The 13,082-nt window shown below is 38.6% G+C and overlaps 1 protein-coding gene across 3 annotated transcripts; it reads left to right on the top strand.

Moving 5' to 3' along the window:
• Positions 1 to 906: 906 nt before the first annotated feature.
• Positions 907 to 12,552, top strand: LOC139939329 (acyl-CoA 6-desaturase-like). 3 transcript variants are annotated; one of them, XM_071935115.1, is made up of 11 exons: positions 907 to 1,260; positions 5,409 to 5,642; positions 5,902 to 5,997; positions 6,677 to 6,874; positions 7,625 to 7,726; positions 8,450 to 8,636; positions 8,873 to 8,949; positions 9,496 to 9,593; positions 9,964 to 10,140; positions 10,908 to 11,033; positions 11,541 to 12,550. In XM_071935115.1, the coding sequence occupies exons 2-11, from the start codon at positions 5,442 to 5,444 to the stop codon at positions 11,590 to 11,592; spliced, it is 1,314 nt and encodes a 437-aa protein (XP_071791216.1). In that variant the 5' UTR covers positions 907 to 1,260; positions 5,409 to 5,441; the 3' UTR covers positions 11,593 to 12,550. The 3 variants fall into 3 exon arrangements, with proteins under 3 accessions (XP_071791216.1, XP_071791217.1, XP_071791218.1); XM_071935116.1 differs by lacking the exon at positions 907 to 1,260 and adding an exon at positions 2,614 to 2,753 and having other exon boundaries at positions 11,541 to 12,552; XM_071935117.1 differs by lacking the exon at positions 907 to 1,260 and adding an exon at positions 3,193 to 3,213 and having other exon boundaries at positions 11,541 to 12,552.
• Positions 12,553 to 13,082: the final 530 nt, after the last annotated feature.

Genomic DNA, 13,082 nt, shown 5'->3' with positions numbered 1-13,082 from the left:
AGGAAAAAGGAAAAACAAACCCTTAACCCTTTACCATTTTTTAATCTTCAAAAAGAAAAAAGGAAAAACAAACTCTTTACCCATTACCGTATTTTAATCTTCAAAAAGAAAAAAGGAAAAACAAACCCATTACCCTTTACCGTATTTTAATCTTCAAAAAGGAAAAAGGAAAAACAAACCCTTTAACCTTTACTGTGTTTTAATCTTCAAAAAGGAAAAATGAAAAACAAACCCTTTACCCTTTACCGTATTTTAATCTTCAAAAAGAAAAAAGGAAAAACAAACCCTTTACCCATTACCGTATTTTAATCTTTAAAAAGGAAAAATGAAAAACAAACCCTTTACCCTTTACCGTATTTTAATCTTCAAAAAGAAAAAAGGAAAAACAAACCCTTTACCCATTACCGTATTTTAATCTTTAAAAAGGAAAAAGGAAAAACAAACCCTTTACCTATTACCGTATTTCAATCTTCAAAAAGAAAAAAGGAAAAACAAACCCTTTACCCATTACCGTATTTTAATCTTTAAAAAGGAAAAAGGAAAAACAAACCCTTTACCCTTTACCGTATTTTAATCTTCAAAAAGAAAAAAAGAAAAAACAAACCCTTTACCCATTACCGTATTTTAATCTTCAAAAAGGAAAAACGAAAAACAAACCCTTTACCCTTTACCGTGTTTTAATCTTCAAAAAGGAAAAACGAAAAACAAACCCTTTACCCTTTACCGTGTTTTAATCTTCAAAAAGGAAAAACGAAAAACAAACCCTTTACCCATTACCGTGTTTTAATTTTCAAAAAGAAAAAAGAAAAAACAAACGCCGTAACCCTTTACCGTTTTGCCTCTTTCGCGTTTCATAACACGATCGCTGGTCAAGGGTTTCAACGTTCGTTTTTGCTTTGCGTGGATTCCAAAACGGAAAAAGGAAAAAGGTTTGCTTTTCCTGTTACCAGTTGAAAATTTTGAAAACTGAGATGAATATGGGAATCGGTGCGTTTTGGTTTCCTTATAAAGAAATGGAAATTGGCTAAGGGAACAAAGTTCGTTTTCCTTGTTCTTTTTACGTTTTAAAAAGGGAAATGGGGCTCCCCCTCGCTCCGCCCTCTGAGAGGCAATACCAACAGTTGAGTTTACACAGCGCCATCACGCATCGTGCTTGAAGTAAGTGTGAAGTAGAATTTTGTTTTGTTTGTGACCGGAAAATACAATCGATTGCCCGTAACTACAGTCAACACCTAGTTTGTGTAAGAGCCATTAAATGAGGTAAGATTCTGTGAAAAATGTAAACACTTTGTTCCAATTATGAAATTGTTTTTAGGTAGCGTTGATGTATCCGGCAGGATATTTTGCTGACTTATAACCAATGGAGATGGTGTAGGACTGTAGGTGGTGTGTGAGACCATTCGTTTTCACCTGGCTGGTGGTAAATAAAAAGTATGCAAACACCAGAATTTGTTTTCATCTCATAATTCCATAAGAAAATCACTAATGCTGTCATGGAGCTGCTTACTAGTAGTAGGCTTTACAACCTCAATGCTTAAATTATGCTTAATTAAAAAGTGTTCTAGCTCAGCCTCCTATTTATTTAATTTCCAGGCCTGGGATTGGGAATGGGATAACTTTCCGTATGGCGCCACCACTTTTTCACTCATTTTTAATAATTTACAAAAAGGGATAGGGGCCTAATATGTCATTGAGGTAAATTAGATACTATATTATTTTATATCAAATGAAAAAATGGTGGCGCCATACGGAAACCTTTCCGACCTAGTAACTGGGGCGCGAGATTCTTTTTTTTCAAAATTTTGACATTATCGATCAGCTAGAATAGATAGATGACCGATAACGGCGAGGCAATGTGACATGTCATGACCAGGCAGGGGCATTGAGTTGAGGCAACCGCCTTCGTAGTTGCGATAACATAACCCTCCTCCGTCGTCGGGAGGAGGGTTACGTTATATCGCAACTATCGCCTTCGTTGCTTTCGTGAAGTATCAGGGCTGACTTTCAATTTGTATATTTTTGTAAATGTTAAATTGTTGTAGTTCAGCCTTTGACTTGTGATGCGAGGACAGTTTTTTTAAATAAACCATTTGGACCCAACCATTTTATTTATTTTTATCTGGAAAAATTTCCGTAGGCGTATGGCACCACCACTTTTTCAATCGATATGAAATTATAGTATATAATTTACCTCAATGATATCCTGATATTTATAAGTGAAAATTGGTTGAAAAGTGTTGGAAAGTTATCCTTTTATCATCTACAGTAGTTTACAAAGGGTCCTTGTTAAATTGCTGTACGAACGTTTCTCTCTTCTAGTCTAGACAGACCATCCTTGATCTGCCTGTTTTTTTTGCCTATTTGCCGAAAGGCATTGTGGGATGGACAAAGAAAAATAGACACTATTGTTGTATGCCCCCTCCCCTTCCCACAGTGCTTTTCGTCCATTCAGCAAAATCAACCAGGCGATAATCGCAATATTGGTCTATGGAGTATGAGGGATTAAATGGTGATTCCAGGAGTGCATTTTGGCGCCCCCAACCAAAGCCCAACCAACTGAACAAGTCGGTTACTGGTTGGTCTGAACAGCATCGTCACCGCGCTTTACCGAACACGCGAAAATGCTCAACTGATGACCAATGTCTCTTGTTAGGGTCGCCAAAACGTACCTGTCGGCAACAATTGTTATATTCAACACTAAACCCACTACGACTAAAAAAAAAAACTGCAATAAAAACAGTACCTAAATGATGGTGAGTCTTGTACATTTGGTATAAATATTTTACTTTATCATATCAAGGAATAGTTTTAATCCACTAGAACTTGAATTCGATGCTCTTAACTACTCGGCCATGACACTCTACAAATGTACAATGTAGACCAGCGTATTGGCACTAGAGTATTTATTATGGGGCTAGGCTATAGGCCTACTACATAGAGTAAGGTCCCTGTCCTTACTCTATGCCTATTACTACTACTGGGCCTATCACTTTTGAGTAGTTATTTTGATTGTGAACCTCGGAGGTCTGTATTATTTCGAGAGAAATTATTCAAATTTTCAAATTTGTTTGCGTTCATGAAATTCCAACATTTTGATCTCTTTTGTTTGTGATGTTGACAAAAGGGGTCACGACCAAATCATTTATTGCCTGTTTTGATGTGTTTCCTGGCAGTCAAGTGTTGTACTTACGGACTTTGGATCTTCATTGTATTGTGAGTACATTTGATAGTTAGTTTTCTGTGGATTAGCCTACTCAGTGACTTAGAGTTTGATTAATAGCAGCCAATTTTGTAGTTCTATCATTTTTTGTGTAAAGAGCTTTTTTTCTCTCTTTGTCACGCCATCGGCATCAACTTTAAGTAACAGGCAGTTCAGGCACTTTAGCTACATAGGAATTAGGTTTTTTGCTAAAAATACCCTAATGTCAGACAAATATTCCACTACCACCTGCTCATGTGATTACTGCATCAGTGCACCAGACAGGGATTGTCCTTGAATCTTTTAGTGACTGCAACTGGCTAAGTCTTCTAAAATGCAGGAATTTCATGGCGACAAAAATATGTAATAAAATAATTAATGGCCTGACAATTCGGCGAGTCTTTTCTACCAGTCATGACCAGTCTTACTCGAAGGTTAAAAGACAACACGACACACATGAATAGGTTTATAAGTGTGACATAAGCAATGAAGTGATGATACATCAAAGAGAGAGGGTGAGGCCAAAAGCACACAGAGCCAAAAAGCAAGGGGGTACCGGTAAACACTGAACAGGGAGACAAAAGGGCATGGGATTGAGCTTTTCCACTAGTCAATTTCAAATGAAACATGGGGGCTTTTCAGTGCTGATCTAGCCAGCCGAAGGCCTGGGGGAGATTTGTTGACTGGGCCCAATTTCATAGCGCTGCTTAGCAGCTGATTTTGTGCTTACTGTGCTTACCGTAAGCACACAAAAAGGCATGCTAACCTTCCGGTGCTTACCACACGAAAATAAATGACGTCACAATGCAAATCCACGGTAAACTTGCAATATGGCCACCCAATTTTTCTGCTAACCTGTGAAATATGCTAAGGCTTAAGCAAATTTTTCTGCTACAGTAAGTCCGCAAATTTGCTTACCGTTAGGTAGCGCTATGAAATTGGGCCCTGGTCCTCAAGTGTTTTAAGCATTTTGCCAGCGGACCACTACAAGGGAAAAACACTGTCAGTCAGTCAATAGGGAGGTTTAGCTTACGATACGCGAGCAAATACGTGAACGTGAACGTCAGAAAATTGTGCTGTTTAAAGTCTCCTGTTTTTAGCATACAGTTCGTGAAGTTACCATTTTTCATATCAGGTATGTACGTGCAGACGTCATACGTGAGCATGAAATAAGCCCAAAGTGGTGATGTCACATAGAAACAACAAACATTTTTAAAGTTCACGTTCAAGTGTTTGCTCGGGTAACGTGCAGCTTAACCTCTTTATAAAGCTTGGGCGTGCACGTGCAGTTAATAAAGCTTGGGCGTGCACGTGCAGTTAATAAAGCTTGGGCGTGCACGTGCAGTTAATAAAGCTTGGGCGTGCACGTGCAGTTAATAAAGCTTGGGCGTGCACGTGCAGTTAATAAAGCTTGGGCGTGCACGTGCAGTTACTTTTGTTAATTTATGTTGTTTGAAATCAGGGTACCGAGCATCTATTTTTACCGTTTACTGCAGAGTGTAAAGGTTAGTGGGTAACCTGAGTCCTATGGACCATGTTATACATCCTGTGTAGTTCAGTCGTATTTTCATAATCTATTTCCTCATTGAATGGGGTTTTAGAAGATCGTTGTTCAACAGTGTGTAACTTTGTTGTGTCCAGGCATTATGGAAAACTCGGTACAGTAGATTTGGTTTCCTGTGAACAGGAAACAGGCAAGTGTTGAACAAAATAAATTTCCCTCTGGCCAAAACATTACACAGCCTTAAAACCCCTGAAATAACTAAGATCAAAACAATTTCACTAAAAAAAAAACGAGTACCAGTCAAAAGACTAATTTGTGACTGTTTTTTACTTAATGTTGCACAGAGGGAAATTGTAAGCAATATTATCTTCTTAGCAGCTCATGAAATCAGACCCTGGTTTGTTCCTTGATATTTGAAATAAAAAGTTACATCCCCTTAAGGTGACCCCTCTATTGCCACTTCCCTGTTGTATCGTAAAACTTGAACTTGAACGATCCCTATTTCTATAGCAATTACAGGTTGGATGACGTGCAACCCCAAACAAAGTTGTTGAAAATAGGGAGACTGCTAACATAGGGCTGGATAGCTCAGTTGGTAGAGCACCCGTATGTTAATCTAGAGGTCATTGGTTCAAGTTTCGCTGCGGTAAATTTGTCTTTGTTCACACCTTATGAATAACTGTGTAATTCCATTGTTAATTTTAGATATGATGAGCTGAGTGGATTCAATACAGCACGATGGGTAAAGGTCAGCAAGGTCAGAGTTCAACTCAGGTCAACTTAGATGACACCTACTCCTGGGATGATGTGAAGGAACACAGCAGTAAGACAGACAAGTGGGTGGTGATTGAGAATGGGGTTTATGACGTCTCAAAGTGGGTGACTAGACACCCAGGAGGGTTCAAGGTTCTGTCTCACTATGCTGGGGAGGATGCAACGGTGAGTTTCTTAGGGTGTTAGTGAAGAGGGACAAGTGGTTTGTGGTTGAGAATGGGGTTTATGACGTCTCAAAGTGGGTGACTAGACACCCAGGAGGGTTCAAGGTTCTGTCTCATTATGCTGGGGAGGATGCAACGGTGAGTTTCTTAGGGTGTTAGTGAAGAGGGAAAAATGCAACCTTGTTCGTGGGAATTGTAGGGGCGTTCGATAGGAGTTTTCAATAATTGTTTCATAACTTTTTGTCATTTTGTCACGCCAGGATGCTTTTGTGGCCTTCCATCCAGACAAGACTAAAGTCAAGAAGTACCTGAAGCCTCTTCGTATCGGGTTTCTGTCCCCGGAGTCATCAACCAAGGTTTGTTTCAAATTGTCTCCTTGATACTGCTTAAGATGTTTCTGCTTAACAGAATTGAGCATGATACCAGTCACAAATTGTACACGTGACATGGTAGTTTAGCTGGTTTCTGGTATTATAATTCGTTGTGCTGAGCTACTTTGGCGCTTAAAGACAGTGGACACTATCGGTAATTGTCAAAGACCAGTCTTCTCACTTGGTGTATCTCAACATATGCATAAAAAAACAAACCTTTGAAAATTTGAGCTTAATTGGTGGTCGACGTTGCGAGATAATAATGAAAGAAAAAACACCCTTGTCACAAGAAGTTGTGTGCTTTCAGATGCTTGATTTCGAGACCTCAAGTTCTAAATCTGAGGTCTCAAAATCAAATTTGATGAAAATTACTTCTTTCTCGAAAGCTACGCCACTTCAGAGGGAGCCGTTTCTCTCAATGTTTTATACTATCAACCTCTCCCCATTACTCGTTACCAAGTAAGGTTTTGTGCTAATAATTATTTTGAGTAATGACCAATAGTGTCCACTGCCTTTAAGCAGCTCTTGAAATTGGGCCCAGATGACCTGCTTGGCAACAGACAGCGCAGGATAGAGTGAGATGGAGAATTGGTGAAGAGGCTTTCCTCCTGCAGTGGATTGAAAAAGACAAGACAATACTAATATAGTCTGTGTTCTGTTTCAGAGTGAAATAGTAAGTGACATGCGCAGTCTCCGCACCCAGGCTGAGGAGATGGGTCTCTTTAAACCAAGGATGGGGTTCTACGCTGCTCACCTAGCCCACATCCTTGCTCTAGAGGTCCTTGGATGGATGGTGCTATGGTTCTACGGAACAGGATGGTCACCTTATTTACTAGCCGCTGCAATTCTCACAACTTCACAGGTATGTTTGAGATAACAGAGAAAGCGTTTTTTGTTAATAAACAAACCGAGCTGGTTTTTTCATAGACGACCGAGTGTTAGTAAAACACTAATCATGTTATGGAAAGGTTTGTGGTAACACCATGTAATCACTATCTCTAATGAGTTGGGGTGGTTCTGAAAACAACCGTTGGTTAATTCAACTCGACGTTTTGATCAGTATGCTCTGATCGTCTTCTGGAGAAAGAAGGCGTTCAGAGCAAACTGATCAAAGCTACCCCAATTTATTTAGAGATAGTCATTACATGGTGTCACCTTAAACCTTTCCATGTCGTATTTCCACCATGCAAAGTTTCAAATCGTACTTACTAATCATATTAACTGATATTTTAACCAAATTCAATGTTTTCTGCAAACTTTCAGTGAAATTTAATACCTCCCATGATTTCAACACTATGTTTGAATATTTGTATAACATTGTTACAAACAGTAACTATCTGGTTTTTTGTTTTATGGCTTTCCAAAGTTTTAAACTTTGGTTGGCAAAGAACTTGGGCCGGGAAGTTGCAATAGAAAGGTCTAAAATCACCAAACTGAGGCTCGAAGGCAAAATAGTCTGGTCCACCTTTTGTGTATCAATATCGACATGTATGACTCTTAATTGCATATAGGGGACCAGACAATGATCACCTTCGGGGATTTTTTGGTTGAGAATAAAGTGATGGTTGTAAATCCGTTTCACTCAACACTTTTCTTTGGTACTTATTTTTAGGCCCAATCCGGATGGTTTCAGCATGACTTGGGGCACTTGTCCGTCTTTAGCCAATCTCGCTGGAATCACTGGCTTCATAACTTTGTCATCGGAGGATTAAAAGTAAGTCACAGGCATCAGCAAGGCATTGGTTCATTGACTTAAAAAAATTGTCAATCCATGAAACTGAACCCTCATAACACTTGACCCTAGGTCTAACACCGTCCTCAGCTCATGTACCATCCCTAATCCCTGCTGCCCTTTCTGGACACCAGACTAAACCCCCAATCCAATCACCATTCTGCAACACTGACCCCAATACCCCAATCCCTGTGGTTATGGTTTCTGGTAAGGTGGAGGCTATTTTACTATTTTACTATCTTGATCAGTAGTATCAAATAAAACAACCTAACCTAGACAAAGAAATATCCTTTTTGAAAATTGTTGAACGGTTACAAAATGTGGCCCAATGGTTAGACTGCAGGACTTGCAATCACAAGGCTGTAGGTTTGAATCCTATCAAGCTAACCGCTGATTTCACAATGACTAGAAAAGTCTTGTCGTCTAGTTACTAAATTAAAAAAAAATATTTATGCAACTCATAATCATATAGGCGTTAACCCAATGTTTTTTATGAAAGAGAAAGGTTGTTGCAAGCTTGACATTTATATCCCCAGGCCTGATACTTCACGGAGGCAACAAAGGCGATTGCCTCTATGCCCCTGGTCATTGCCTTGGTGCCCTTGAAATTTACAATTTCCTCATAGGGTGCCCTTTAGCAAGGAGAATGGGCGTTTGCTAAATTCCCTTGACTGGAACAAACTTATTTTTTTTTCTATTTTGCAGGCAGCTTCAGCTCACTGGTGGAACTACCGCCATTTCCAGCACCACGCTAAACCTAACATTGTCAAGAAGGATCCAGACATCACGATGCCGTACCTCTTTCTGTTTGGGGAGAAGATGCCGATAAAATGGGCCTCTCAGAAGAGAGGTTTTATGCCGTATAACTACCAGCAGGGATATTTCTTCCTGAGTAAGTCACAAAGTTTTTAACAAGATAAACTATTTACAGTTCAAGCCTTATGCTTAAAGACACTGGACACTTTTGGTAATTGTCAAAGTCAAGTATTCTCACTTGGTGTATCCCAACTTATATGCATAAAATAACAAATATGAGGACATTTTTACTCACTTGGTCCTTGAAGTTGCAAGAGAATTATAAAAATAAAATAAAACATTTATTTATGTAATTTTTTGTTTTGATGACAGTTGGTCCGCCCCTCCTGCTACCCATCTACTTTCACACCGAGAACCTGTATCACGTAATCACTAAAAGAATATGGACGGTAAGTAAAAGCAATAAACTGAACAACTTTTACCAAACAAAGGAGAAAAAGGGTTGAGAAAATTAAAAGAAGTGTCATGGCCCCCCCCCCTTGCTTTGGCATGAGGAAAGGCTCATGCAAGTGACTGGCTTCCTCCAACTAGACCAGATTTCCACCGAACACTACTGTGCAATAGTTTAAGGTACACTTCAGTTTGCTGCAAAACAGAGCGCTACAAGAAGAGCACAGTCCTTTATTTAGTTCGTCTGCTAAACAGTATTCCTAGACTCTAAGAGCATCTGTTGAAAACGTAGACCCTCTTCTTTTTTCTAATTTTTCTCTGTAAGCATGCTGTTGAGACTTTATGCTTATTGATTTGCTTTCTTGAATTTGATTTTGTATTGGCTGATAACTATTGTTAAAGATTTCAGAATTCGACCTTTGGTTGCGATGGAATGTTTCCTACGAAACCGATTCAAATCCAATCAAAATCTTTCCTGTGTATTGATATTTCTGTATTTCATTTTTCTTATAACTAAACATTTTGTCTTTCTATTTCCTCCTAAGGATCTTGCATGGACTGTTTTCTTCTTTGTGCGTTGGTTCTACTTTTATGGACCCCTCCTTGGTGGACTCGGTGCACTTGGTCTTTATATGTTTGTGAGGTAAGTCTAAAGTCTTGTCTAAAAGAAAAATGTAATGTTTTATTCCAGAATGGAATTAATATTTCCAGGTGACCCTGGTTCAATACCCGGCCAGGGCCATGTGAGTTGAGTTGTGCGTTGGTTCTCTGCTGTGCCACAAGGGTTTTCCAGACCATTCGGTTTTCCTCCCTTTTCGATCTCTGGCTGTGCTCCGTGGTCATAATGGCTTGATGTGGCTGGCTGTCAAAGGCGCCCTTGCATGCGTGCTTCTCAAACTTTGCAATTCAGCTCTTAGCTGTGAGTAAGGATGATTAGCCTCCCAAATTATTAATTGTTATTATTATAATTATCATCTGGTTGATTGATAGATTGTTTTCCCCCAACCTTCCAGGTTTCTTGAGAGTCATTGGTTCGTGTGGGTGACCCAGATGAACCATATACCCATGGAGGTAGACAATGATACCCAGAAAGACTGGCTGTCTCTGCAGCTACACGCCACCTGCAACGTCGAACCCTCCGCTTTCAACGATTGGTTCACCGGACATCTCAACTTCCAGATTGAGCACCAGTAAGATATAAAACTTCACTGCCTCCATCTTATTTCTCTTTCAGTGTAACCAAACTGAGGCTGGAAGGAAATATAGTCTGGCACCCTGTGTGTGTATGTGTAGGGACTTTTTTTTCCCCCCATTTTCTCATATGGATGATAATTTAAAAAACAATATATATTTGGTTTGTGGTAACACCATGTGTGTATCTTCTTGCCAGGTAGAGTTTGTTCTTAGAGAACTGTCTTGCTTAATTCTACTACCGCATAGTAGATTGTTTGGGTGTTCGGGAGACTACTAAGTTCTGAAAAGAACTGTCCTGCTTATTAACTATTACCTGGGTGGATGGTAAAGAAATAGGCTGGGACTACTACTTTAGCTTATAGGATCGTAATTAACTGTACTACCGTGGAGTCAGTTCTTGGGTTGGTCTCAACGTTTCGACTAGCTTGCTCTAGTCATCGTCAGGAGACTAATTACCATCCGCCCAGGTAATAGTTAATAAGCAGGGCAATTCTTTTCAGAACTGGAGGTCTCCCGAACACCCGAACAATCTACTCCGCGGTAGTAGAATTAAGCTAGACAGTTCTCTAAGAACAAACTCTACCTGGCAAGTAGATACACACACGGTGTTACCGCAAACCAAATATATATTGATACCTCACCATGCAATGCCTCAAATCCTATAATTTAAAAAACCTTCTCTTTTATTTGTTTTAAATCATAACAACACTTGTAGGGGATTTGTGTTGTAATAACTCTCTATTTTGTCTATTTTTGGTTTCAGTCTCTTCCCCACCATGCCCAGACACAACTACGCAAAGATAGCACCCCATGTCAAGTCCCTGTGTATCAAACATGGTCTCAGCTACCAGACTAAGACATTACTCGGTGCCTTTACTGATATTGTGCGGTGAGTACCTGAGGTTCCCTGAAGGCCTGAAGTCAGGGATACATTGTTAAAATCTATGGTACCTCTAAGGGTAGAGGTTACCTCTAAGGGTAGAGGTTGATATTGTGTATGAAAAAGTCTTTAGAGTGCCACGGCAGCTCGGGCTGTATAATCCCCAGGGAGCTGAAAAAGATAAGAGCAATGTTTTTGGCACAATGACAAGGACATATATAAAGCTCACTGATACATTATTGTAAAAACTGGCTATATAAGTAGTAGTTGTTATTATTATAAATCATCACTAGATACCTATACCATACTAATTGTTGATGAAATATAGGCCTGCACTTGCAATACACTTTGTCAAACTATTCTACTATGACAGTGATTTTGAACACTCTTTGTTAAGTACATTTTGTGTTGAGCACTCGCACAGTAGGAGAAACGAGTGAAAACCATTTTAGAAGGACATTCAATTTTTCTGCACCTTTATATTTAAACAATTTGTGTGTGTGTTTTTAATTGCAGCTCCCTCAAGAGTTCTGGTCAGCTTTGGTATGACGCCTACCACCACACCTAGATAAGTTTGTGAGAGTGGAATGTTGCTAAAAACGACTTGTCCGCAATTCAGATTATTTGGGTTTACCAATTTCTTGGGTTGGTCAAAAGAAATAACTGAAAAATTGAAACTCAATTGCAATGTGCCAACTAGTTATTGTGTACTCTGGTCACATTTTGTATTTTTACAAAATAACTAGAAATTCTAAAATACGTAACAAATACAAATACGTAGCAAATCTGATAAATAGAAAACTGAAGAACGGTGTGCAAAGTTGTGTGTGTTTGGTCATAACCTCTTCTGTTTTAACTACAAAGTTGCATACTGCAATACCTCAATAAGTTGAGATTTGAGGTGGGTGGTTCAAAGCAATTTCAAAAACAAAATTTTACTTTTAAAACATTGTCCTGCAAATTCTCTTAACCTATTCCCATTATGAAATTGACGAGTGATAGTTTATGATGAATCAAATATATTGGTGCATTTTTATGGTTAAGGTATGCGGAGAAAACAATCAACTTTATTGAAAAAGTTTCTTAGGTTAGAAATTATGTAATATTTCCGTTCCATTTAAAAGTTGTCTTTCACACTTATTGCTTATGTGCCTTTACAGAAAAAAATTCTGATCTTTGTAAATTTTATGATTTGCCTTTTGAAATTCCCAATCCTCAAATTATGCAGACGTTAAATTCACATTGTATTGGAATTGGGAGAAATAAGTAATTCAGTTTTTGTCAGATTTTATTAATTTTTAGAGTACTATTTCCCACCAGCTAGACACTAATGAGAAAGTTATCTTTAACAGTTGGTGCCTTTACGGAAAACATTCCAATTGTTTGTAAATATTATGAATTGCTTTTGAAATCCCCGCCCAAATACTGTGCAGATATTAAAGGAACACGTTGCCTTGGATCGGTCGAGTTGGTCTTTGAAAAGCGCTTGTAACCGTTTGTTATAAAATGCATATGGTTAGAAAGATATTTTAAAAGTAGAACACAATGATCCACACAAACATGCCTCGAAATTGCACGGTTTTCCTTTTACCTCGTTGACTAACACGGTCGGCCATTTATGGGAGTCAAAATTTTGACTCCCATAAATGGCCGACCGTGTTAGTTCGCACAGTAAAATGAAAACCACGCAATTTTGAGGCAAACTTGTGTGGATAATTGTATTCTACTTTTAAAACATCTTTCTAAAATGCATTTTATAACAAATGGTTTCAAACGCTTTTTAAAGACCAACACGACCGATCCAAGGCAACGTGTTCCTTTTAGGTATGCGGAGAAAACAATCAACTTTATTGAAAAAGTTTCTTAGGTTTGAAATTATGTAATATTTCAGCTCCATGTCAAAGTTGTCTTTCACATTTAGTGTGTGCCTTTACAGAAAAATTCTGATCTTTGTAAATATTATGATTTGCCTTTTGAAATTCTCAATCCTCAAATTATGCAGACATAAAAATAATATTTTGTTGGAAATGGGAGAAATAAATAATGCAGTTTTGTCAG

Source organism: Asterias amurensis, chromosome 7 (assembly GCF_032118995.1).
Source record: "Asterias amurensis chromosome 7, ASM3211899v1".
Classification (NCBI taxonomy): domain Eukaryota; kingdom Metazoa; phylum Echinodermata; class Asteroidea; order Forcipulatida; family Asteriidae; genus Asterias; species Asterias amurensis.
The sequence above is the reverse complement of the archived record's forward strand: the minus strand, read 5'-3'. Positions and strand labels throughout refer to the sequence as shown.